General features: G+C 35.3%; 1 protein-coding gene across 5 annotated transcripts in view; it reads right to left on the reverse strand.

Moving 5' to 3' along the window:
* The window catches only part of FBXL17 (F-box and leucine rich repeat protein 17), a 304,415-nt gene that overhangs the window by 83,290 nt on the left and 193,896 nt on the right, over positions 1–27,229 (reverse strand). For 2 of the 5 annotated variants that reach the window (XM_072860234.1, XM_072860233.1), the window contains one exon: positions 17,645–17,721. The exons of 1 other annotated variant lie outside the window; for it this stretch is intronic. In XM_072860234.1, coding sequence (XP_072716335.1) covers positions 17,645–17,721 — 77 coding nt within the window. Of the gene's footprint in view, positions 1–3,336; positions 3,383–4,365; positions 4,447–12,547; positions 12,574–17,644; positions 17,722–27,229 lie in introns of those variants that run through there. 2 more of the 5 variants (XM_072860235.1, XM_072860237.1) reach the window with 2 other exon arrangements.

Consider the following 27,229-nt stretch of genomic DNA (forward strand, 5'->3'; position numbering starts at 1 on the left):
ATAGAATCATAGAATCATTTAAGTTGGAAAAGACCCTTAAGATCATTGAGTCCAGTTGTAAACCTAGCACTGCCAACTCCACCACTAAACCTGCTTAGGGACATCCTAAGCATGACACCTACATGTCCTTTAAATACCTCCAGGGATGGTGACTCCACCACCTCTCTGGGCAGCCTGTTCCAGTGCTTGAGAACACTTTCAGTAAAGAAATTTTTCCTAATACCCAATCTAAACCTCTCCTGGCACAACTTGAGGACATTTCCTCAAGTTGTGCCAAGTTGTGTCACTTGTTACTTGGGAGAAGAGACTGACCCCCACCTCTCGACAACCTCCTTTCAGGTAGTTGTAGAGAGTGATAAGGTCTCCCCTCAGCCTCCTTTTCTCCAGGCTCAACAACCCCAGTTATCTCAGCCACTCCTCGTAACACTTGTTCTCTAGACCCTTCACCAGCTTCATTGCCCTTCTCTGGACACGCTCCAGCACCTCAATGTCTCTCTTCTAGTGAGGGGCCCAAAACCGAACGTGGTATTTGAGGTGTGTCCTCACCAGTGCTGAGTACAGGGGCATGATCACTTCCCTAGTCCTGCTGGCCACACTAGTCCTGGTACAAGCCAGGATGCTGTTGGCTTTCTTGGCCACCTGGGCACACAGCCGGCTCATGCCAGCTGTCAACCAGCACTCCCAGGTCCTTTTCCACCGGGCACCTTTCCAGCCACTCTTTTCCCCAAGTCTGTAGCGTTGCATGGGGTTGTTGTGACCCAAGTGCAGGACCTGGCACTTGGCCTTGTTAAGCCTCATACAATTGACCTTGGCCCATGGGTCCAGCCTGCCCAGATCCCTCTGCAGAGCCTTCCTTACCGCAAGCAGATCAACACTCCTGCCCAGCTTGGTGTCATCTGCAAACTTACTGAGGGTGCACTTGATCCCCTCGTCCAGATAGTTGATTAAGATATTAAACAGAACTGGCCCCAATACTCAGCAGGCCTAAAGTGGAAGTATAGCTAAAGAGTTTATGAATGTAAATAGTTGAATTTACAATAGTCATGAAGAATGAAAAAAACCTAAGTGTCTTTCTGTAAATTTCTGACTCCAATATCCCACCACTGCATGGCAATGTTCTTTCTGACAGTATTTGTACCAGTTTCTAGAATATTCTATTTTTTCAAAATACAAAAATCATTTTTTTCTTGTACAAAATACAAAAATAGTTTTTTCTTTTGCAAGCACACAGAACTTTAAAACCAAATGAATACTGGCTCTACAATGCATCAGGCAGCAAGAGGTTCCATGGCTTCAGAACACAGATCTGGCTCTCTGTAACTTTTCTTCTAAACCTCTAGAAACACCTATTTTATGAAGCATATGATTCTAAGAAAAGCTTTTGAATATGTGATGCATATGTGTCTTTGTTGCAAATTGGTACCATTTTCTAGTTCTCAGTCTTCACCTGGAAAAGAAAGAATTTAATCATAGTAGAGATAAGGCTGATTTAAATGTTTAAATATGGGGGCCGAGATGGCATGCTTATTAAAAGCAGTCTTACATACTACATTTCTGGTAGCAACAGAGAAGCTGAATGGGTTGGGAATTAACACTCTTGTACAGGGAAAAAGCAGGATAAGGGCACGTGCCTGTGTGTGTATTCTTTTCCCCAAGCAAATGGGTGGCCTGGGCATCCCCTAACCCTCGCTAAGACCCTCTCCCTACCCCTTCCACTCTAACATCCATACCTGCTATTCCTCCTGTTCCTGAGATAAATTATCTATGCTTTAATACATGAGTACTTTCCAACCCAGGAACCCCCTATTCCCCAATTTTCTTGAAGGTCTCATCTCAGAGCTCCCCATGTCACAGCCCACATTCCCCTGGCTGAAACTATGTCCTGTCTCCATGTGGGCCAGTCAAACTGCTGGAGTGATCAAATCCCTGGACCACTCTTCTCCTCCATTATTCCCAAGGGCCACCAACACCTATTAGTGGCTTCTAGGTGAGCCTGCTATCCTGCTAGGCCCTTCAGATAAAAAGTGGTTTGGTTCTTAACTTTGCAAGAGATTGAAAATACCTATGCTGCACGTCTGAAAACATTAGGAATGTGAAAAGAGGCCAGGTCTAGGTAAGAGGGCACCTACAGTAGCATTCCTCATACAAAGTGACTGAAATTCAGCAATACATATCCAAAATTTGCAATAGCCAAAGTTAAGTTTTGATTTTTTTCTTTTTTTTCCCCAAACATTCTGGAACATAACAGTGAAGGCTGATGTCTCCAAAACAGATCAACATTGCCTCGAGACCATCAACAGAGTTGAAAGTTACCATAAATTCTATATTCAGTGCAGCAGAATTTGAAAATATTTTACATAATCTATTAAAACTTTGAAAAGCAGAGAGCATCTTTTCTGAGTTCCAGAACAGATCAAGGTTCCAGCTGACAGCAAAAAATCCAAGGATTTTTTTCCCTAAACCGTGGCTGCACATATTATTGCTGTGACTGATTGGTTTTATTTTGAATTCTTTTGCTTTTATTCCCATACATCTAAAGCTGCTTTTATTCCCTATGTGATATCATCAGATGTTCAAGATTTAAAGTCTATGTCAGCAAAAAAACCAACAAGGCTTTCCATCTTTCATAATCTGATGCGCACCAACTCTCATTCAACAAAAGACCCGTCAGTAGCTCCATTATCAAGTACAGTAATAAGCTTAACTTTCTGTGTGCAGTTCTAAGCCACTTCCCATAGGAACCACACAAATGCTTCTTTGTTAAATCTTGATTCAAGATTATGGACTTTTTATCTGCAAACTGCAAGGTGCTTCAAAATCTCTAGTACTGGAATCTTTGGTAATCAGATGAGTGACAATACACAAAGTTGCAACTATAATGATTAGAGAATCATGAGCATCTTACATAAGGAAGAGAGCATAGGTGTGTGGATAGGTAATTTCACCCATCTAAAGAAAGAGCTATGTGTACCTACACTAAAAAAGTATTACAGGGTTTCTGTATGTTATCTGAAACAATCAATCTTTCCACGTGACCCATATAATTAATTAAATCTCCATGAACTGGGGAATTGGGTTCTTGTATGATGGGTTGTATCATTAGTCCCCACAGCTTTCAGAATTACCTTTAATTTTTTTTTTTTTTTAAATACCACAGAGCAGTTAGATACCTCGATGATATTCAGGCACTTTGTAAATTTGAAACATGTTTTGTGCCTGCACATTTCATATATATTTCTCAAAATCGTTTACAGTTCAAGTATTGTTATTTCTTTGTTTGGCACTAGCAGCAATGTTTACAATTGCATGAACAGAGGTAAATATAAGAGGGCATACCTAATTTAAGCAGTCCATTTCCCTTCCATTAGAGACCTTCCTCTTCCTAAAATCAAATTAAATGGTATTATGCATTACCAGAAAGTAATCAAATTGTACTTTATTTACCAGAAAGACTACATTGTTGACATTTTTATTTTGATTTTAAAGATAACAGGAATGCACAAAATGTTCAATTGCATTGTAAGTCAAATATGTAAAAAAAATATTTTAAACTGCTATTTAATCTTCCTTCTTTTCCCTTAAAGACATCCTTGTAAGATGTGTGCTATTTCTGCACTCGAAAGACAATTTTTCAATTATGATTATATAAGAAACAAATATAAAGAAAGAGCATTCATCCAAGGTATGTTTTCTGTGTGCATGTTTGTACATGCATGTGCAGTTAGGGTGAAACGCATACAAGTACAACGCAAACACATAGCTGTTGGCAAATCCCTCTATATAAGATCACAAAAAGATTTTGTGCAGATACAAAGCCTTTGTATCTTTTAGCCTCTTTTAAAAAACCCATACAAAACCTCACTGGTCATAAATCATAGCTCATAAGAAAATATGGATTGCAGAGGGAATAGAGACCTCTATGAATTAGGTTTCTTTCAGTTTGCAGTCTCTATTAGTTTCAAGGTGTACTTGTATATTTATTGATTAAAGGACAAAATAGATTTATTTTTTTCTTCTTTTTTTCATAGTAGTAACATTTGATCAGAATGGTTCCTTAATCCTCCTCCTTTAATTATCTGACAGGAACACAGCATGGTAGAGAAAACAAGTTCTCTTCATATAAAATTGTTGAATTACATCTAGGAAAAATAAAGAACTGATTTGTCCCTAAGCTACCAAAGAGAAACAAAAGAGATCATTTAAGTAGACAAAGTGAAATCTGTTGGTATTATCATTTCTTTCAGTGACAGACACAAGCATCACTTCAAGGATTTACAGGCAAAAAATGGATACTTCAATCCAAGATTTGGATTGAGTAAGTATACTGGTTAGAAGCTTCCGAAAGTATCACCCTAAATAAAGTACCTCTTTTCCACTGAAAATTCCCTATCAACATGTTTTTCCACTTTCTCAGCATATACAGGAACCACCATGATCTGAACAGTCCTGTGTGGACACAGAAAGAAAGAACAAAGTCTTCATGGAGTCATTCCAGTACCAGGCTCAAAGAACTCCTCACATGTGCCGGTGCCACCAAATCCAACACAAAACACACCAGCCACCGTCACTCTGATTGATGAATGTGATGTAACTAAAATGCAGAAATCAAAGAAAAGGGAGTGAAATCTTAAATACGTTACTGCGCTCATTTTTCCTTAAAAACGTAGCTCCAAATAACTTCCCATTTAGTGTCATCCTTCCACCTGGCCATCTGAGGTACCCAAAAACTTGAAGGATACCATGTTCTCAGTCAAGAGTTCTGGCTTCCTCTATGTGACCAAGTTCCTAAAACTTAGGTACATCAATTCCACTTTTGGACATCATTAGTTATGACCCCGACTCTCCAAGTTTGGGTCTGGAAATAGCTTCCAAATTCTGTTACACTGTTTTTGTTCCTTCTTAACGCTAATCAAAAAAACCTGGTACACTAACTTAGACATCAAAGTTTTACGGTGGTTGAAGAAAAGACAAAGAGCCAACTGTGTAGACTAACAGTAAAGGTTACATTCCATTGTTATTTTCCACTTCATTGGTCAAAAGAGGAACAAACCTCTGCTTCCAGGGAGATAGCAGGGATTCAGATGAAAAGTAAGCGGAGTATAGGAGACGAACAATACACATAGTTTGTGATTTGTTGCACCAGACCAGCAACTGGGTTAAGTTAATTATGCTATGCATCCTTTTACTAGGCTTTTACCCGTTAAGTACTATGATCTCCTCTCTTTCACTTGTCATAACAGAGATGCTAGCAGCAGAGCTAGTAGGTTAGGGCGTTAAAGAACTTTAACCTGTATTGCTGCTCAAATATAAGGAGTTTTCTTTGCTGTGTTTGCTTTCAAGACAAAATGAAACTTAAAGAACTTGTCGTTTACCAACATTAAAATACAGCAATATCCAAGCAGCCAAAAAAAACATTTTACTTTTTTTCCAATATCCCCACTGGTTTAAAACAAAGCTACAGGCAACAGTGTCATTGACTTTTAATAATATTTCAATGTAACTGCAAAAAGAAAGCAAATATAATTAATTCACAAGGCATTAGTTTTTTTCTCTAAATAATAAGTTAATAAGTTAAAACGAAATAGTGAAAAAAGTGCTCGTGGCCTAAGGAAAAATTCATTGTGATAAATATGCAGCTTAAAAAGCTCCTGATAGGAAAAGCCATTGGTTGGCTAACTAAGAAATAGAAAGTTCTTTTTATGAGTATTTGTTAACATTTGTTGATTTCCAATTTTATTAAGTTCTAGGTTCATTTCAAATGCAAAAATAACACATATTTCTTCTTCGCACAAATACACTACTGTGGTAAGGTCTGCATTGTATTGGTGTTTATGAATCAAAGTTGACTCACGAGCTCACCTAAAGATGTAACAAGGTCAATGACCACACAGTGTGGCTTGTGAAGTTTAGGTTGGGCATTAGAGAAAAAAAAAATAATCTTTAGGACTGTAAGTGCAGTACTGAAACATTGTCCAGAGACATGGTGGAACCTCCGTCCCTGGAGGTCTTCAAGAAATAGCCAGGCAGAGCCACAGTGGACCTGATCCAGGGCTGGTGACAGCCCCAGTTGGAGCACAAGGCTGGACTGGATGACTCACAAAGGTCCCTTTCAATCAAAATTTCTATGATTTTTTGATCATACTGTACAAATAGTTTGGCTAATGTTCATGTTCAACCTCTAATGCAGCAAGGCCTAGATCTTTGAGAAATTCTTACAAACCATAAATGAGCTGATGAACAACTCTAATTTCATCCTTGACAGTTTGTTTCCTGGTTGCTTGCTAAACTTCAGGAGAGTAATTTTTTAAAAAGCAAGTAGTTATTCTAGGATGCTTTCTTTGTATGTGAGTGAGTAGCCAACTTAAGATAGCTGACGTGCTTAAACTGAGAAAATACTTTCGTTTAAGTTGCATTAACTCAGGTACCTGAAAACCAAGATGCACAAACTAATTGTTTAAGAAAAGACAGGTAAGGGACTCTGAACTGCTAGCACTGTTGACAAGTTGGTGTTCATTACCATTTTAAGTTGGTACAAATAAAAATGAGCTAGGGTTTTTAAACATAAATTTGATGCTAGACTATTATTACTAATGTAGGCCTACAGATTTAATCAAGGAACATATATGCTTCCATGCTTGAAGCAGAGAGAGATGCTGCTACTATGTCTTCAAATTAAAATGATTTATGCAAAACATAACCTACAATTTCTGTGCTTTCAAATTTTGCTAGTATGGAAAATTTCTTTTTCATTTCATCTTTATTGTAATATCCATATATGGCAGAACTACCAAGTTCCTAAAGTTCCTGAGTTCCTAAAATATAATGTAGTTGCATCATGTATAACATAAATTCTATTTAAAAAGTTTAAAAAACCCCAACAAAACACTGACCTGGACAAAAAATAAAAAGTATTAATATCTTCAGATTACTGAAAAGTTTTAGAAGTTTGTAAAACTTGATCATTATATCTAGCTAATAACTTTCAAACATTCCCAATATTTGTATTCTTTTTTAAAGTATCTAAACAGGTTGACATCATGGAAGTTATTTTATTTATCAGTTACAAATTATGTATAAAAATGAACAGAAGAATCCAAATTGCATATTTTTAAAAAAATAATATGTATAAAATTTGTTTTCTTACATTATTCAAGAATTCCCTTTATCCACTTTTATTCCTTTCTCTTTGTATTAACAAACTTGTACCTATATACATTTGGACATATTTTACTATGCATCTGTATTAGGCATCTTGTAATTAGAAGTAATATGGTTCTATGTATAGTTAAAAATTAGGGTTGATGGCACCAAGCCAAAGAGAACTGCAAATAAAGCAATCTTGTCTAAGTGTTTTGGAAAGATACTTGACATTTCAAAAGCTAAAATGATCCCACTTGACTTATGAGGAACTAAAATACATAACTTAAAAGCTACTTTGAGACTAATTTTTTATAGAAAACTCTTCAAATCTTTGAAGCTGACCAAACTAAAATTTTTATGTCAATTTATTGATTTTTGAAAGCACAATGATTATTTGCCTTTCAGATTATTTATGAAGTGAATCATGTCCCCTACATCAGTAATAGAACAGTTTCTACACTCTCTTGTACTGCGGTGCGGAAAGAGTTTACAGTTTACAAAGACACAAACTTCTTTGTATACTTCATTACAGAGGTAAAAATCGAATGCTTTTGTCACAGCAAAGCTAACCCAGAGCCACCACAATTAAAGGAATGCAGAGCAGAAGTACCACTCATTCCACTTCGCTACCTAATATAAGATATATTTTGGATGTGCCCTCTGTTCTTAGACAAGTTGATAAAAACCCATGTTATTAGAATTTTTATTACTCTTTTTGCTGTTGACTCATAATTCATGTTTCAAACTAACATGAATAAAAAAATGATACAGTCCCTACTTCCTGATATTTAAATATTGGGCCACAGATGCCATACTTAAACATAACAGATCTATTCATGTATATACATAATGAGGCCTCGGTAATATGCCACAAGGTAGAGACGCAATAGATTTAGAATTTGTTTTCATATTCTCCCTGCCATTCTTAAAAACATTTAACCATTGAACTGTTTTTGTTAAGCATTTTCATTTTTTTAATTAAAAACATAAGGATCTAAGCCAGTATTTACTGTATTGCTGTGATATTAGCCATGTGGTTTTACTTCTATTCTAGTGAACTACCTCTATATCTTAATCAGTATTTTTTCAGGCATTTAAAGAAAAATAATTGTTTCTAGGTATTCAGTCTCTTAGTGCAATCCTTGAGACTACAGAACTGATTAAAAGAATAGAATCATTTTTTTCTTAAATTTAGGCAGTCAAAATAATTGCATTATTAGTACCTCCATGAAGTACTTCATATTTTTTTTAAGGAAAGCAGAGAGTCAGATTATGGTCAAAATGAGCCTTCAGTAATCTGAGTATTACTGGAATTCAACAAGTAGCCAAGAGAAATTAGTAAATAGAATATAGAAAGGCAATCCTACTACCAAAAAATAGTATTTTTAAAGACTTAACTTAGTTTGAGTAATTATGTTGAAACAACTATATTACTTGCTAAGAAGTTTAAACAACAGTTATCATATTTAAGCACTCTGAATGGAAATCTCCCTTATGGAAGCCGCCTGAAGAAAATAATCACTTTTATTTAGGCAACTCTGAAGTAACATACTGATTTTAAAATGTAATTTGTTCAGATATATTTTATAGTGCATTAAAAAGGGGAGCAGAAAACTGGCTCTAGAATTTAGAAGCAATAGATTGCAACTGCAAACTAGCACAGCCACTTTAAAATGTGGTGCAACTCTTTACTTGTACGATTACATATATCAACCAGAGTTTTGTATCATAACTGATTAAATGGAAAAAGACTCAGTAAATTCCTTTTTTTTCCCTTTTGAGTTCTGTTTTCTTTCACTTAAGAAAAATACAAATGCTGCTTTTAAATTTAGAATTATGACAGGGACCCTTAAATAATTCCCACTGAGACTAATACTAGGTTTTATAAGAACAATTTTAAATATAGCTAATGTATGGATTTTTTGAAGTATACTGGTAATTGCTACTCAACAAATAAAGTGGTTTAGGGGAAAATTTTAAATTAATTCAAAAGTTCAATGAATTAAATATAAAACTGGACTATAGTAACAGTGTGTTAATGTGAGTCATTAATGGTGTTTGTCAGAAAATATTAAATGTTTTAAATGTTTAAATTAAATTATATTCTAACCAAGCCAGAAATAGATTCATATTAAATACAAGTTTCACAGTTGCTTTTAACACGTAAATCTACCTCTGACTGCAAATCAAATGTTCTGTTGGGAATGCTATTCTCCATTTCAGTGTGAAATTAACAGATTTCAAATGAAAGATAAGACAAAAATGTAAAACTAAATACTTTTCTTTGGTAGTTTTGGGGGCTTATCAAAATACAAAACCAAATTGCAATGACCCTAATGTGCATAATATGATCATAATTACATAGTTTACATGTAATAGTTTATTTGCACTTTAAAGCAGTCTTGAGCTGCAAACAACAAGTTTTTAGATATAATAATCTCAAAAATATTTTTGCTGTGTGGTACCTCACTGAAGAGGCACCTAGCACACTGTTTTCAATACAGGGGTTAACATGCGCACTGAAGGAATAAAGCTTTATGTTATTTTTAAAAGGTCATATAAAACAGGAAATACAAATATCACAAGAGAACAGAAGCTGGGTCCTGGGTTAAATGAAGGTTCAGTATCGTAATATAGTTTCCTAACACAGTAAATACAGCAAACGAATAAACAAGAAACTGAAAATGTATTTCTGGCAATATAGGCAGAGGTTGTGGCCATTTCAATTTTTGTTATATCAGAAATGAGGTGCATTTTTCCAAAGATTAAGTGAAGCACCTCTCTCTAGAGATAAAAAAGCACAAAATCAGCTTTCTGTTACAATTGATAAACGACTGCCAAGTTTGCCACCAAAGAATCAAAATAACAACCCAAACCACTAAGTTTCCCGCAGAAGAAATTAAATTAAAACAACAGTACCTGTGGATCTCTGTACAAGAAAAAACAAACCTGAAGTACAACACATCTCCGTTTTCCACATTTTGAACAACCAGCCAGGAACAAACTGTGTATAAATCATAGGCTTCTTCTCTGTTCATCTTGATGATTCAAAACTGCATCTACATCCAGCTTCCTCCAACTGGCTATTACATCACATTATTTTTAAGGGTACAGGTCAAGGGGGACAACCCACCTTCTAGGAAGACAAAAAATAGTTTGGAAGTTTGTCTCATCTCATTGTTTAAAGAGAAAATCCTTTATTATGTACTGTAAAACAAAGGATTTGCAACTATCTGTTATTTCACAAATATGCTACTGCAGTAATTTATCTCACTGTATGGGTCTTGAAGATGCATGGTGGCATGTAAAATGAACTTTTAAAGAAAACTGCATGGAATTTTTGTGACATTGGGAATACTGATAAAACTTACACAAAGAAAATTTGTTTTTTGATAGTTATGAATTATATAGGGTGCTGACAGATCGTTCAAGGGCTCTTTTCTGCTTCAGGGATTACTTTTGATAGAGTTTTAATTTGACTTTTTCTTATTAACAATTCTACTGAGAACTCCAGATAGGTGACTAAAGTTATCTATCCACTCCTTGAACACTCTTAACAGAACTAAAGAAGATGTCCTCTGATAGGGTTCCAATGCCAAAATACATGAGTATATAGCTATCTTTCCTCACATTAACAATCCTCTTGGTTTCAATGTCAACAGGATCCCTTATGGAAATAAAATTAGGTGTCAATACATGCAAGGCTGTATATGAACAACTACTGCAAACTAAAAAAAACACATAAAAGGAATATAAAAACATCAGAACAAACAAGTTGAAAAACGTCCTTACAAAAGCTGTACACTCTATAATTTTTATTCCTAGCTAGAGGAAAATGTACAGAGGTTCTGAAATACATGAAAAGAATCCAAATCTTCACTCTGCACACTCTAACATAAACAATAATGCCATTTAAATGGAGGAAGGGATAGTAAGTTATACTGTGTATTGCTGCTTTGTTAAACTACATAAAACTCTGTAACTCACCTCTATTGCGAGAATAAGCTTTCACTGATCCTTGTAATTACCAGAGTTTCTATAGTAATATTTGCTTCAGAATTCTGAAACAATGAACATTTTAATATAAAAGCAAACAAACCCACTTTATTAGCTGCTAGAGATTTTGTCAAAGGAAGTAAGTATCATTAATGCATACAACAGGGTACAGATTGCTTACCACCTACTTACTCTTCAGGTGATTAATTCTTACAGTCTACTGGAGTTAAAGTTGCAGCCTATCCACAGAAAAGGAACCTTAAAACTAAGCAAAAACCCTCAAAATTTGTCACTAAACATCAACAATCCTGCTAATTTACTTCAGTGAGTTCAGGTTTCTGAATAATTAAGTAGCAGACAGAAAGTACAGAGAAAATGCTTTTGTGGAAAGGAAGAAAAAATAATTTTGTAAGAAAGCAATACATATATATTATTTTTATTTCATATGTATATAGCAATAAATATACAAAGTAATTAGGTACCATAATAACATAAACTTACATATATACATAACATACATAATGACTAAAGAAGATAACAGAGCCCCTGGTCCTTAAAAGATTATCTGTACACTTATCTACAAGCATAAACATAGTTCTCTGTGTGATTACTGTTTGCATGCATTGGGTCATTAAAAGAGTACAAAAGAGAAAGAAATACACACAGGATAGGAAAACGTAATAGGGGAAAGATTGATTCTGAGAAGAAGGGAAACTTGGAACTGAATATAGCAGGAACTCAAAATTTGAAAGAGAAAATGAAAGCTATATTTATTTAAATGATATAAATTAAGGAAGAGATTGCAAACCAGTAATGTGTGAGGATGAAATCTTTTTAACTCAAAAATGTATTTACTACCTGTTCCATTCTGTCTATCCATAAATGCTGCATTTATCCCACAAAAAATATATTTCCCTTCTGAGTAATACTGTACAAAAGACATGGTGTTTTAAAAATAGATTTTAAAAGGTTAAAATTAGGAAAAAAATAGTTTTAGTGAGATCAAGCATTAGAGAGATTTGCTGATCCAAATGAGAAGCAGAAACGAAACATTCCTTTGTGAGGAAATACCCACAGTATGCTTATTCTTTATGATTTACACGACAAATGTTAAATATTGGAGAGAAAACTCAAGCGACTCTCACAGGATTTATCTGTATTATTCAGTAGGAAGACCTGATCCCCTGATAATTAAAATATTCTATTTTAAAACAGAAAGCACATGTAGCCTAAATACTAAAACATTAGAATTTAACAGCATCTTGGAAAACTATTTTAACATTATTAGCTGTATCTCACTTCTCAGAAAAGAATCCATAATCCAATTATAAAGAAAAAAATGCAACTTACAGTTATGTTTTGTCTTGTGACAGTTGGACTTGACTCAGTATAAACACTTATTCCTCCAGACATCTACTTTTAACAGCTATGCCCCATCTATAACATTTTAAAATAAAACTATATAATTCAATTATAGTTTGCTGAAACTCGTTTTTTGCTCCAGCAAACGTCCTCATAGAAGAAAAACCTTTTAAAAAAAATCATGTGTCCTCAGAGACACTAAATATATCAGTAAATGATGAAAAGAGGCAATATGAAAAAGGAATACTCACAGTTTTGGAAAACAAAACCGCTACATATCTAGACAGCTCTTTTTCAATATTCAGAATCTCAAAGGCATCAGCAAAATACCACAGTTCATCTCAGGTTGTTGTGCCAAGCATTTAATCTGAAAAGCTTTGTGCAATTATTTTACAGCTAGAAATAGAGACTTTAAGTTAAGCAAAATCCAGGACTACTAGGTAATGGAAATTCTACAAGACAACTATCAAGACAACTGTCATCTTCTGCAGGTTACTTGACAGGAATCATTATGAAATAAACATATTCCCCGAACTGTGCTAACCGCACTCATGTTAGTGACAGTTTGGGTACTTTGGTTTTTCATAAATTTCTTAAGTGATTTCTCACGGCGCAGCTGTACAAAGTGCTGATTTTGAACGCTTCCTTCAAAACTTTTTTCAAAAGTTGTTTTTTGGTGGTTTTTTTTGGGGGTGGTGGTGTTTGGTTTCTTTTGGGTCTTTTTCTTTTTCTTTTTTCTCTTAGTGGAATCCTACAATTTAAAGCTTGCCTTGAAATGACTTTCTGCACGTACAGACAAAAGCCACTGGTCTGACTACTTTTCTAAAGTGGAAGTAAAGCATTTCAGACTTTTATCTTTCACTACTGGTAAGAATGCCTTTTTAAGTAATTCTTAGTAAATTTACAGTTAACATTACTGCAAGATCAGACCCTTAAAACCTCTAGTCCTGTTCACAAGCTAGGTTCTTCAAATCTTTTCATCTTTGAACAGAAAATCTCACTTTTGTGTTTCAGAGTGCATAGTACTCTGCACCATTACAAACTTTATAAGTAATAATTTACTTAAAACAAATTGCCAGCACTAAGGATATCTATAAAATCCAGAACTAAAGCATAAAATTGAAAAGACAGTTACACAATTCTGTGTGAGCTTGCTGCCCTAGCTCACCGCTCTACATCTTCACATCAACCTAATTCATTTGACACACAGTCTCCCCACAGCTGAGAAAGCTTAGCTTTCTCTCTAGTTATTAGTAAAAGCTTAAATACAACCCCCCCTACATTTAAGTCAAGTGAAGGTTGTGACACAAATCAACAAAAGGCAGGAAATTCAAAGACAACACTGACAATCCATGCTTAATTCATGATCGTTTAACAAAAGAGCAAAATGATACGAGGAACTAATGTCAGCTTTAACTTCACTCTGTGTTCTTGGGCAAACAGGTGTTTACCTCAAAGATTATACTAATTCAGTCTCTCCTGTCAGTCTAGGTACATTCTAGTGATTTTACTTAGCATTTAACAATGTGCTGGACGTAAAGAAACTTTTAAACCCATTTTCAGCATCCTAGCATGTTACATTGTAACAAATACCATTAATTAAAAATGGATTTTTAGAAAATTATGCTAGACAAACATAAATAAAGATATCATTCTGTAAACTTTTCAGAAGTAATATATGTATACAAACCCCCCCCCAAATTAACTGTTTTGTAAAATAACATGAAATAGAGCAATATATTCTTTTTTTTCTCACAACTTAACAACTCTTAGTACATACACATACTTCAATTCCTCTTTGAACCCTCTCCTGTCTGTCTTTTTGTATAATATAACAAAGCATATTTCTGGGCAGCAAAATTTCAGAGAAAGTAATGCTGCCTATGGCTACATTTTCAGGGTGCAGAGGTTAATTAGATTAATTAAAAGATTAATTAATCTTTTAGGCTTCCAAATAAAATGTAGTATTTTAGTGTGCTTTAAAAATACTAATTGCATATAAGCATGTCTATGTGGTAGCTTTGCATACTGTCTTATTGCAGAAATCGGAAAACAAAAGAATGAAATAAATAAAATGACGAAGTTCACACTTCATAGTCTTTGCTAGAGTACACGAAATTACCTCACACATACATACCTATAGCATTAATTGAAGGGCAACAATAACAGTTTTTGCTGTAATTATTTTCTTTCTTTACCTCAATTATTATCATTATTTTTGCTTCATTAATATCTCAAATGATTACAAATTTTGTTGGAAAGTAGCAATATTACTTATTTTTTTCCATTTGAATTGCTAAGCAATTATGATCTTGTCCCAGAGTTCAGAACTCCACTAACTGCTGTAGCATCAAAAATTGTTGTTGAACAGTTTCAAAGAGGGCTTTTAAAATCCTGCATCTGTACTCCATGCCTGCATCTGTACTCCATTAAGCTGCACAAAATCTGGTTACCAGCTCTAGGTATGTTTTAAAAACCCAGTGAAAATGTACAGCTGCAAATTAAAGTTGGTGTCAAGATTTTAATTTCCAAAGCAAGGACAATAATGTGTTTCACCCTCGGTATTATCAAACAAAAAAGCACAGTTGCAAACAGCTGTATGCTCCCACCCAGTCATGGCCTCATGAAGCTTCAGACACTACTTACTTCCTTCTTGGTGGAGCCTGAACAACTATGAATGTGAAGTTGTAAGTCTTTGTAAGACCATGGGAGACCACCTGAATGATCCCACAAGAAGTCAGGCAAATTCATCTCAGCTGATTTCCTCTACTTGCCACAAATACAAACGTGCAGAGGACATGAGGGCTTGAAAAGCCTCTGAGGAAGAGAATGGCTGCTCCTTTCCCTTTGCAGAAGAGAGGCAGCTTCTTTAATGAAGGAAGTTCAACAACAAACTGAGCTCGCAGCACTGTAAGGAGCTCACTTTTAACTTAACAGCACCACAAACAAATGTGGGAAAGTATTCCACTGAAGTACCAGGAAATAAATGAAAAAGGAAGAAAGGAAAAGGGTGAAGCCTGGCTCCACCCTGCAACACTCTTGTTAACCTAATTAATATTCACTTGCTATCACATTTTTAATCTCAGGCAAAGTTTTGACTCCCTTACAAAGCATAAACTATGCTTATAAATTCTACTTTTCTACAGTTTATTTTGAATTTTCAGCTCAGATATCACAAGCAGATGAATATATTTGTCAGGCTGGCATGCTGAGATATGCTGAAGATTATAATGATAATCAATTAGTCTTAATAATGTACCAAAAATCAGTCAGTATAACAGCTGTTTTGCTGGATGTCTTACTGATCCTTATTAGCATAAATAGTCAAATTTGTAAGTGAATAGTAAAACCTAGTATCAACACCATCAACTGAAAATGTTCTCAAAGTCCCAGTAACTAATTGCAAGAATGTTGAATGACTGCAGAATCCAACACATTAGTGACGGGTGAGCCTGAGTCCACAGAAGTCAACAGAAGCTCAGGTTGGATGACTATGGTTGCCAAGCTAATTATCCAAACTCTACATATATTCTCCACTCATTCATTCTGTGAAACACACTTCCCACTTTTCATCTAGCCATGGACACTTCCTTTCCCCTCTCTCCATTCTTTCATAAGCAAGACTCTCTCTATCCTCAGTGTCTTTGCTTCAGTTTCTCAGTGTCTGTTTCCCTACTTTTGGGAGAAATCCTGTTTTCCTCTCAATAGCTGCAGCCAATGAAGGGTGAAAGCAGTTTGAGAAATTATTGATCCTCGAGATGTGGATTCCATTACTGCCACGATAATTCTTTCTACATGGGTTGTCAAAGTCAGAAGGGACAAAAGTACAGCTAGTAGATCTATAATACACCAACAGACAGCCTCACATCCAACTGAGGTCCTGCACCTCTGACCCGATAGCAGTGACAAGAAGCACCTTCATTGTCACTTTGTGTTCTACAGACAATTCCCCTCTCTGAATTTCCAGCAGACAGTTCCATTTCACAAATTCACAAATTCATCTTGGCCAAGTGGTATCAAGCTAAGAAAAACTATGTTTTCAACTTTGGCAAGATTTGTTCTGCACATGGAAGTACAAACAACTGCAGACCAGAGAAAATGGTGGTATAGGTCCACACTCCCTTTCCTCTGCCATGCCCCAAAGCTCCCACAAGTGCTGTAGCTGAGCTCATGTTCAAATACTGTGGACATGAGGCAAGCTGAACTCCGCAGACCAACATACCCTTGAATGCACCCATGCAAACCCCAGTGAAGTCCAAAATCTCAAGGGAAAAATAAAAGAATGCAAACCCCAGTGAAGTCCAAAATCTCAAGGGAAAAATAAAAGAATGCGTTTGTGACCACTGGAAAGGTAATTTATCACTTTGACATTGTAACTCTTTATAAAAGCTATGGAGAAAAAAAATTTGAAAAGTGAATGAGAAACAAAATAATCAGAAAAGCTGAGATGCACATCTCAAAGATACAGTTTGTAAATCCCACTGAAATTTAGGCATGCAAGTAGGAGATAGACATTTGAGAACTTGGCCTTATTGCAGAAACAAGTATCTTATTTGAGGTCAGTATCTTATTTGAAAAAAACAAAACCAGATAAAACAAAGCAGCTTCTGGAAACATACCCAAGTGTTAAGAAGTTTTCCTATTCCAAATACAAATTCTGTCTCTCTATGTGGCCTATCAGACAGAAAGCCTAATTCCTAAGTTGCTCCTCTCTATTTTACCATAACAGCAGTTTTAAGGGATCGTCAAGTTCATTCAAATTTTATGGCCTACAATAGGCAATCAATCCACACTCATAGCTGCTTAGTTATGCTTTTACAGCACCTAGAAATGCACATGTATTTTTGGATTTTCTCTCAAATGCTCTCATGGTCTCCAGGACAATTCAAAGGGCACTCTACACAGTCTGCCCAGTAACTGTCAAGTCTACAAGGAACACTCTGCAGCACATACATACATTGACTTTCATACTTTTAACCACAGATATTTTTAAGCATGTCAAAAACTTTTTGTACATTTCCCATTTTTATGCATAAATGTTTTGAAAATTTTTATGTATACATTTCCAGCACTTTTATAAGATTCCCTGTGCAAAGCTAGTAGAGCTCAATCTTCAAAAAACCAAAGGTATAGGTATATTACATACCATAGTCAGTGATCTTACAGGATACTAAATACAGCTCTTTCAGGTTCCGGCCTTCTTTGGCAATCACCTCCACACATCTGGAAGACACATACAGTAAAATCACAGTTAAAAGACAATAGATCATTTTTAAATAGCAAGAGCACAATCCACAAGTGTAATGTACTGTATCTCAATTTCTTCATTTTGTGAATTGTTCCATACAATTCACTGAAAATGCATATGGCTACATGTATACACTGGAGAAAAATATTATTTTACATTTAATGCTTTTATATAAATATTCCCATAAATCTTTGAATATGTGAGTTGCTTGAAATGTATACAGACAAGTCCTTTGGAAAATAAAACAAATGTGAATTTTCATTTCTTTATTACTGCGTAACTTCGGAAAGTTTCTATTGCAAGATTTAAGCTTTGAGAGTTTTCTTCTAGAGAAGAACTAAAAATGCACTGTAATAAGGACAAAAGATAAGAAAATGTAATTTTAAATTAATGTTTGTCTTTCTTCAATGATTATTGCAGGAGTCAGGATTCATCAGGTCATGAAATGCTACATGTCATTGGTGTTCCAATATGTTGCTAGAGAAGGCTTGTATAGGTGAGAAGACAGTTCATTTGTTTGCCTTGTCACAGCTATGATGAATTTGCAATGAAACACATAAGTTTTTTCTGTTAATCTCCTTGTTTGATTTCTTGTAAGCAAGAAAATTAGTATGACAACTAAAATTGTCTTGTAAAATAGGAGCTTATTATATACTTGTGACCAAGTCTATATTAATGTTATGTTTACAACTGCATTGTTTATAGTATCACTCAAAAATATAGTTCATAAAATATATTTTCAGTCCCATTAATGTAAAATGCACCACTGTTCATTAGGTCAGCTAACATGACTATTGTGTTATCTACATAGAGACATTTTTACAAGTGTATTTTATAGGATAAATCGTAAGAATTTCTTCTGATCCAATACATTCCTCTTTAATTTTCAGATCAATTACCCAATCATCTACTCTGCCTCTTAAATCATCACTCCTACAGTACACAAAATTAAATGACTTGCCAATTTTGAAAAAAATAGGTATTGCTGAATTTGTCATAACTTTTGGAAAATAAACCCACATCCTCAGGGAGCACTTACCACCACCAACAGATTATCTCCCAATCTGATTTAACTGTTCACGCTGCCAATTTTAGATTTTAAAAGCAATCACCTAATTCTTATAGCTTACAATAATACAATAAATTAATGATAGCCCTTTATATCTATTTGCCCCCTCTCTGCTTCCTTCTTCTAAAATCTGGAATGAAAATTCACTACTACTAATAAAACAGCACACCTCTGACAAAGTACCTTAATCATAGTTCCTTACCTCTATTATGAATTTTCAACCCATGAAAACTGGGAAAGCCTAATATTTAGAAAATTTTTGCAATGCTTGTCATTGGGAAAAGGTTGCCTTACTTTATGCATACACAAAGAAAGAAGAGTTCTTTTAACATGGTAACCTCTGACATGGAAGAAAAACAGGGTGAACTTCCAGATTCTCTACTCATTTAAGCCTACAACTTCTCTGCTAAGGAAATTAGCAGGCATGACAGTTATTTTTCTTTCAGAAGTTACACCAGGACTATGCTTTTTAATATAAAATAATGTCAGAATTATACATTTTCATCAGGTTATTTTCCTAAAAAACAGATAAGATTTAGAGCATTAAACACATTTTACGTATGTGAAGAACTTCTGTTCCTGTAAGACATTATTTTGAACAAGATACTCATCTTTGTTAACTGGCTTATCAAGACTGACCAGGCCATGAGAAAGATTTTTTTATTATTTATTCCAAAAAAATACTTCCTAATAATAAGAATTCATTGCTGATATTAGTAATATGAATAAATAAAAAATCATTATCCTGTATTTTATTAGATAGTATGTTCATTAGACATTTCAGCAAATAAGATATAATTGAAAAGTGAATGGACATTGCAGTTAAAAGCAGTTTTTATTAATTCTTATCACATATATCATTTAGCAGAGTATTGAGATTATGAAACACTTCTCACCTTGGATAAAAATTCTGAACCTAGAAAAATATTTTGTAAATTTTATCTAGTGACTTTACAAATTTTCAAATTATTTCTGATAATTTTTACTTACTGAGACACGATCAAAAATACAATAGAGCAATCAGTCTTTAACAATACTACCACAAGACAGTCAAGATGACATAAAAGACTAGGTAATTTTCCCTACAACTTCAGTTACACAAATTTTCAATCAATCAGGGTCAAATTTGTATTATCTGCACATAGCCATATCTGCATGTGCATCCTTCAGTACTGTTATATACTTAAATCTCAGGATGTTGGCCATTCTCTGGCTTCAAACAAAATCTGTTCAACTGTGAAGAAAGGAAATTGTAGTTTCTGTCCCCCTTCCCATAAGGATGCCGGTATATATTTACAAGCTTGTCTTAACAAATAAAGAGTACTAGAAATGCAGTGTTTGAGAAGACATTTTAGATGCAGTCAGTCACTTGATTCCAGGAGCAAAGGACAAGAGTATTTGCCTGTGTGGCCTTTATAATGATATCCTTTAATCCTTCCAGATAGTGCCAGCTCTAAGGGTTAAAGTTATTTCAAGTGGCTTGAGTGACTCCAGTCCTGTTCTTAGTGACATCTTGGAGTCTAAATGAAATACAGTTCACTTTCTCCTAATGGGAAAAGAAAAACCTTCACAGTCTCTAGCTATTTCCATTAAACAGAAAAAAAAGGCAAAAAATGTAGCTTTGACTGCCTCATTTCTTTTTGTTTTTTGAAAATATTAAAATCACTTAACATCTAAAAGAATGAGGAAATGACACATCTAGTTTCGAGAAGAAAGGCTGTAGATGTTATCTACCTGGACTTTAGTAAAGCCTTTGACACTGTCTCCTACAGCATTCTCCTGGAGAAGCTGGCAGCTGATGGCTTAGGCGAGTGTACTCTTCGCTGGGTAAAAAACTGGCTGGATGGACGAGCTCAGAGAGTTGTGGTGAACGGAGTTAAACCCAGTTGGTGGCCGGTCACAAGCGGTGTTCCCCAGGGCACAGTTTTGGGGCCAGTCTTGTTTAATATCTTTACCAATGATCTGGACGAGGGGACTGAGTGCGCCCTCAGTAAGTCTGCAGATGACACCAAATTGGGCGGGAGTGTTGATCTGCTCGAGGGTAGGAAGGCTCTGCAGAGGGATCTGGGCAGCCTGGATCCATGGGCCAAGGTCAATTGTATGAGGCTTAACAAGGCCAAGTGCCGGGTCCTGCACTTGAGTCACAACAACCCCATGCAACGCTACAGACTTGGGGAAAAGAGTGGCTGGAAAGGTGCCTGGTGGAAAAGGACCTGGGGGTGTTGGTTCACAGCTGGCATGAGCCGGCTGTGTACCCAGGTGGCCAAGAAAGCCAACAGCATCCTGGCTTGTATCAGGACTAGTGTGGCCAGCAGGAGTAGGGAAGTGATCGTGCCCCTGTACTCGGCACTGGTGAGGACACACCTCGAATACTGTGTTCAGTTTTGGGCCCCTCACTACAAGAGAGACATTGAGGTGCTGGAGCGTGTCCAGAGAAGGGCAATGAAGCTGGTGAAGGGTCTAGAGGACAAGTCTTCTGAGGAGTGGCTGAGGGAACTGGGGTTGTTGAGCCTGGAGAAAAGGAGGCTGAGGGGAGACCTTATCGCTCTCTACAACTACCTGAAAGGAGGTTGTAGAGAGGTGGGGGTCGGTCTCTTCTCCCAAGTAACAAGTGACAGGACGAGAGGAAATGGCCTGAAGTTGCATCAGGAGAGGTTTAGATTGGATATTAGGAAAAATTTATTTACTGAAAGGGTGGTCAAGCACTGAAACAGGCTGCCCAGAGAGGTGGTGGAGTCACCATCCCTGGAGGAGTTAAAAAACCATGTAGATGTGGCACTTCGGGACATGGTTTAGTAGGCATGGAGGTGTTGGGTTGATGGTTGGACTAGATGATGATCTTAGAGGTCTTTTCCAACCTTAGTGATTCTATGATTCTATGATTCTAAGAAAAAATTCAAATACAGCTGAAATATTGAATTTATAATTTTTTTGTCTGCCTTCTATAACTTGCATAAGTCAATCTAATTTAAGTTTTAATTTCTATTATCCTTTCTATAGATCATCCCCATGTAAATAAACTTGCAGAGACAGAAGAAACACTTTATATGGCCTCATTAGCCTTTGCTCTGTAGAGGGTCACACAGTACATAATTGTTAGTAACAACTGATTTCTTTACAACATAAGGAAAAATAAGAGTAGTTGTGTATTTATTACTTTTACCTTTTAATCTTTGTTAAACTTGACAGCAAAGAAAAAGGTTAAAAGAACAAAATGAAATTAACCTTTTCTAGAAAGCAAGGATCAAGTCACGTTCATTCTGTTGTAATAATCCATCCGAATTATATGAGATTATTGCCATATCTATCTTTGGAAGTCTTTATATTTATAATGTTGTTGAATTAGACAACAAAGAAGCCTAACCTTAAACACATCAGCATAATACTGGTAAACAAGAGATGCAAAGTTATTATTTAAAGCAGTAGCAAATGACAGAAGTGAGCAAAACATATAATTGAGCCCCAAAAAACCTGGGGACTAACCCCTATCTGTCAGGGAGCTAACATGATGCCTTTTGGACATGGTAACAACAGCTGTGTGCCAAGGCAGAGAGATCTTTTTAAATCTCTTAACCCAAGGTTACTGAACAGGTTTTTATCAGCTCATCGTACTAATTTTAATAACAAAAAGACATGCAACATCTAGATGAAGTAGTGAAAGTTACAGGGACATAAATATTTCCTTTACATTTTTACTCCAAATGTATTAAAATATAAACATTCTTCCACGAAGAAAAGTAATTTTCACACTCAAAATAACTTATTACCAAAAATTAGACAAGGGTTCATTAGCCAAGGAATAAAGAAATAAGACTATAATTAGAGCTTTGATAATATACAAGTCTGGATCAGAGCTGGCCAAAGCTAAAATCTCTTCACGTCTTACTTTGTAAATGAGTATTATTTAGAACCACGTATGACACGAAAATATCAAAACAGAGAACATGAAATACTTATTTTAGGAAGATACTGCGTATTCATTAAACCTGAAAATATTATCTAACAAATTCTTATGCCAAGCTTTCCCTAGATCCACTCAATATTTTATGAATGCTGTTCTCTGATAAAGTGATATGCAATTCAGTTTTATTGCATTTGATTATAAAAGTAAGAAATTAATATCACACACTATGAAATTTACACTGCAATCAGGAGCAAGAAAAAGGCAGAGCAGAAATTGATTTCACATAAACAAGCCCATCAAACAATATATCAAAAACCAAGAATATAACTAAAAACATACCTACCTACTGTTAATACAAAATAGAGTTAGAAGACCACAGATGTTTGTAAGACAACTAGAGCTTGCTCAGCACTGTGATGTTGAACACATCAACATTCCAACATCCCAAGGTTCATTATGCTCAGAGACTAACAAACCTAAGATTTCCTCTTATTGTTATAATTTCTAAAAATGTCTTCCTACTCAAAAAGCTAAACAAATCTCAAGAAGAAAAGGATATAACTATAATGTTGCTAAAATTCCAGCAATTCATATCAGGAAAAAACTCTCAATCCGGGTTACAGAAACTATGGAAATTTATCTACTAACATGTACTTGCATATGCTGCTCTTCCCACCTCGTCTATATACGTGACCAGAAAAATTACTTAAGTGTACAAAGACTTACTGGTATAAACCTTCTCTGCAAACAAGTCTCTTCTTCAAAAGTAACAAAACTGCATGACTGAGACATAGATATGTCTACTGAGAACATCAAATTTCGGCCCATCATCTTGACAGCTCCCATATATAAATCTGTGCAATGAATTCACAAAGTCAAGACTTTACATGACATAATGCAAAATGTAAGAGCTTAAAAATAATAATAAAAAAAGACAAATTAGAAAATAAGTTATTCAAAACCCTGTAATTTTCTTCTCTTGGCCAACTGCTCCCTACATTCTTTGACTTAAATGAAAGCTTAACGTTAATGAATTAACTGTGCAAGCTTCTACCTGAAGAAGATACAAAAGATCCTTGAGTTATGGAAAATAATTGTCTTTTCTATATACATACACAGCTTTTACGTTTTTGGTCTAATTGTAAAAACATTGGAAAATCATATTTGTGACAACCAAAAGGAACTAATGAGAAAATATGACTACAGTGTTTGTGGTATAAGTGGTCCTGGGAGACCTTGTTACAGTCTGAGATGCTCTTCAGCCCCGAGTGAAGCTAATTGGAGTTGCCATATACTGGTTAAGAGATCACAGTTTGAGGGTGTGAGTTTCACTCACCATAGAGGTGTAAAAAACTCAAAACATTAACATGCTCCCTTGGTAAGATTCAAAATGAACATCAGACTGTTTACATGGCTTCTTTGCATTTGACTGGCATACATTTGTCTCTAAGCAGTAAAGTGAACACCTTACTATCCTTCAAAACATAACCAAGACCACTACTGGGAATCAAAAGACAGTTTGGAAAGAACAAGAATGCTAAAATATACAATGTGAAAACAGAAACCTTTCACAAAGAAATATATGGAGCTCCTCAAAAATTAGTGTTACAAAAGTTAAATTCAGGCAGAAAATAGTAGCTGTGTATAAAATAATACTCTCAGTCATTGGTTTTGATGACTTAAACATTCCTATGTAAGGCAATAATGCAATATAATAACCAAGTCTCTCCCATAACAAAATGAAACCTCTTACCACAGAAGCACATACAGAGTCTTAAGAAACTGATGTAATCTGAGGCCTTCTGCACTTAGAAGGAATAATTTGAAGGCCAAAATAGTGAAAGGACTAACATTTTACTGAGAGATCTATAAAACCTTGTAAAACCTCGTAACAATAAATAATGGATGTCACACGCTGATGGACACATATTCTTGGTTCAGGATTTTCTTTTATTGATAATTTTATTTATATTATGACCAACATATCTCTTTCAATATATTTATTTTCTAATACTTTATACTAATAAGAGGCATGATTTTTACTTGTCTTTCAGTTATCCTGGTTTTTACTGCCATTTTAACATTCCAATCACATTCAAAATATGTATTTTAAAATTGTTTTTAATTTGAACACCAAGAACTGCATCTATAAGAAACAATATTAATCACAGAGCCAGCAAAACAGGGTAAGACTTTCAATCAAAAACACAAACTGAATTTGAAAAGCACTTTTTGTCTGGAGCCAATATGCAAAGTGTCACTAGTTACACAAGTTAACAGCATTATCTTAGGGCAGTCATTAAGTTCTGATTAGCAGGGAGGTGTTCTTTAGAAAATCAATGTAAATTAAAATTAGGTTTACCAAACAGTTTTGCCACTTACAGCACAGGAAAATAGATAAGCTTTTTTTCACACTGGAACTCACAAACTACAGAGGTAAGGGCAGACAAGTCCACAGTGTCTGCTTGTGCTCTGAGCTAGTCAGATGCAAGCAAGCTCCAATCAGAGAGCTACACAGATAAATTAATCACCACTGTGCTTAAACTATTATGCCCTGTCTTTCAGCAATAAATATCTGTTTTCAAATATTTATTAGCAGTCTTATCTAAAATTAAATGGCTTTATAATTCCTGTTACCCTGACTGCATGTAAATCCAGCAAGCAATTAAGCCAAGAAAGGAGAGATTTAGCAAATTGTTTAATTCCACTATCTGACATTTACATGTAGTAGTATTCCAGGTGGCCTTTGGTTCCTTTCTGACTTGGAGGAACTAGATACCATAATGGATTTAACAGAAATAAACAACTATGAAAAATAATTTTATTCTAAAACCCTCATGGATCTGATTTTCCACAGCTAATCATGCTAAAGTCTGGAAGACAATTAAATGGTATCTCTTATTTTTTAAGAACTTTGAAATATTTTGGAATTCAGATTTGAGATGAAAAAAACCATTTGATACAGCATTTCAAATACAGTTTCTTAAATCCATTGTGGCAACTTGGCTACTGTTATAAGCAAAAACAAGGAACTGTTAACTATTATAGCATTATATTTTGTATTATACAAACAAATAAAGGCTTCATTCCTGAACTGTATCAGTTGTGCCTTTCCACTGGAAAACTGGTAAAGTACTTGCTTTATGGGTATGATACAGCTGGATTACTCTGCTATATTAGGGTACTGGTATAGAAAAGGAATTGTTTACATACATGTTGCTTCTTCACAGTTAATGGCATGATGGCTTTTCCTAAGACAAGTGTAAAGATAACTATCATAATGTTATCTACTTGCAAATGCAAAAATGTACAGATTTAGAAAATAATGACTGTACAGTAGCTATAGACAGGATTGAGAGCTGGAAAATTGTAGATTCTATTTCTATGCACATAAGCAAATCCTTGTGCATTCAAACAAGATACTTGATGGCCCACCAGCTCATTTTAGTTTACATAAAGTGTACTGCAGTGTACAGAGAGGGTGTGGTGACATTCAGATGCTGAATGTGTGTTCTGGCTGAATCTTTAGTTGAAATGATTAGTAATTAATGCTGCATGTGGAAAGAAGTTCAGAGACAGACCACCACACATGCTGCAGTTTCAGAGGAGTATAAAGGAGAACAGACATTCAGGAGAAGGAAAGCCTGAAGTATTGCTGTAACTCTCTCTCCCGCTACAAATCACACAAGGGCATACAACGGCACAGTTGCACCATTTCTTGCATGGAAAGACTGGGCTTTGAGCAGGGGTAGCTTTACTTCTCCCTGGCCTTGTAGAGATTATATTTACATGCTTCAGGCCTCAGGATTTTCCCTGGAGTTATAGTGGCCTCAGTTTTGGTAGACTTTTTTTTTAAAACAGTCTTGTGCCACCCCATTAAGGTATAGTATATAGAGTAAGAGTATTCATAATCCATTTGTTTTTATTGTATGCAAAATGGCCTTCTTTCCTCAAAAAAAAGCTTCCAAGTTTAATAGTAAAAATAAGAAATGGGAACTGTACTGCTGCGCTCTAACTTCACAAAAATGTTCTTTAGACTGTCCTTTTAGAATGCTTGGATAAACTTTAAAATACTTCTATAAAAATTTAAAAAACTTAATAAAAGTTGATATAAAAAAACCTCGAAATAAAAATGAAAAACCTGGTATTCTGAAAATAAAATATTCAGTGTTTATATAGCTCTGTACTTCTTGATCTCAACAAGGACTGCACACATATCAAAGAAGATTTCACCACATTCGCTGCTTGGTTTTCATAGCACAGAGGCTGACAAACACTTCAGCTGAGCTTTGCACATAGGCAGCTAAACTAATCTATTGAGATTTACCCTTTGCATCACTTACTTTTTTACCTTTTACTTTCAATCCCCTTTGCATCACTTACTTTTTTCTAATCCAGATAAAACCCTAACCTCTACCAGCTATTCTTTAAAGACTATCCTTTCTTGAAATGACAGTGCAGATCATGGTCAATGGGTGACGTGGACTGAGAATGGACTTCATCAGGGGTC

Source organism: Ciconia boyciana, chromosome 4 (assembly GCF_034638445.1).
Source record: "Ciconia boyciana chromosome 4, ASM3463844v1, whole genome shotgun sequence".
In the NCBI taxonomy this organism is placed as follows: domain Eukaryota; kingdom Metazoa; phylum Chordata; class Aves; order Ciconiiformes; family Ciconiidae; genus Ciconia; species Ciconia boyciana.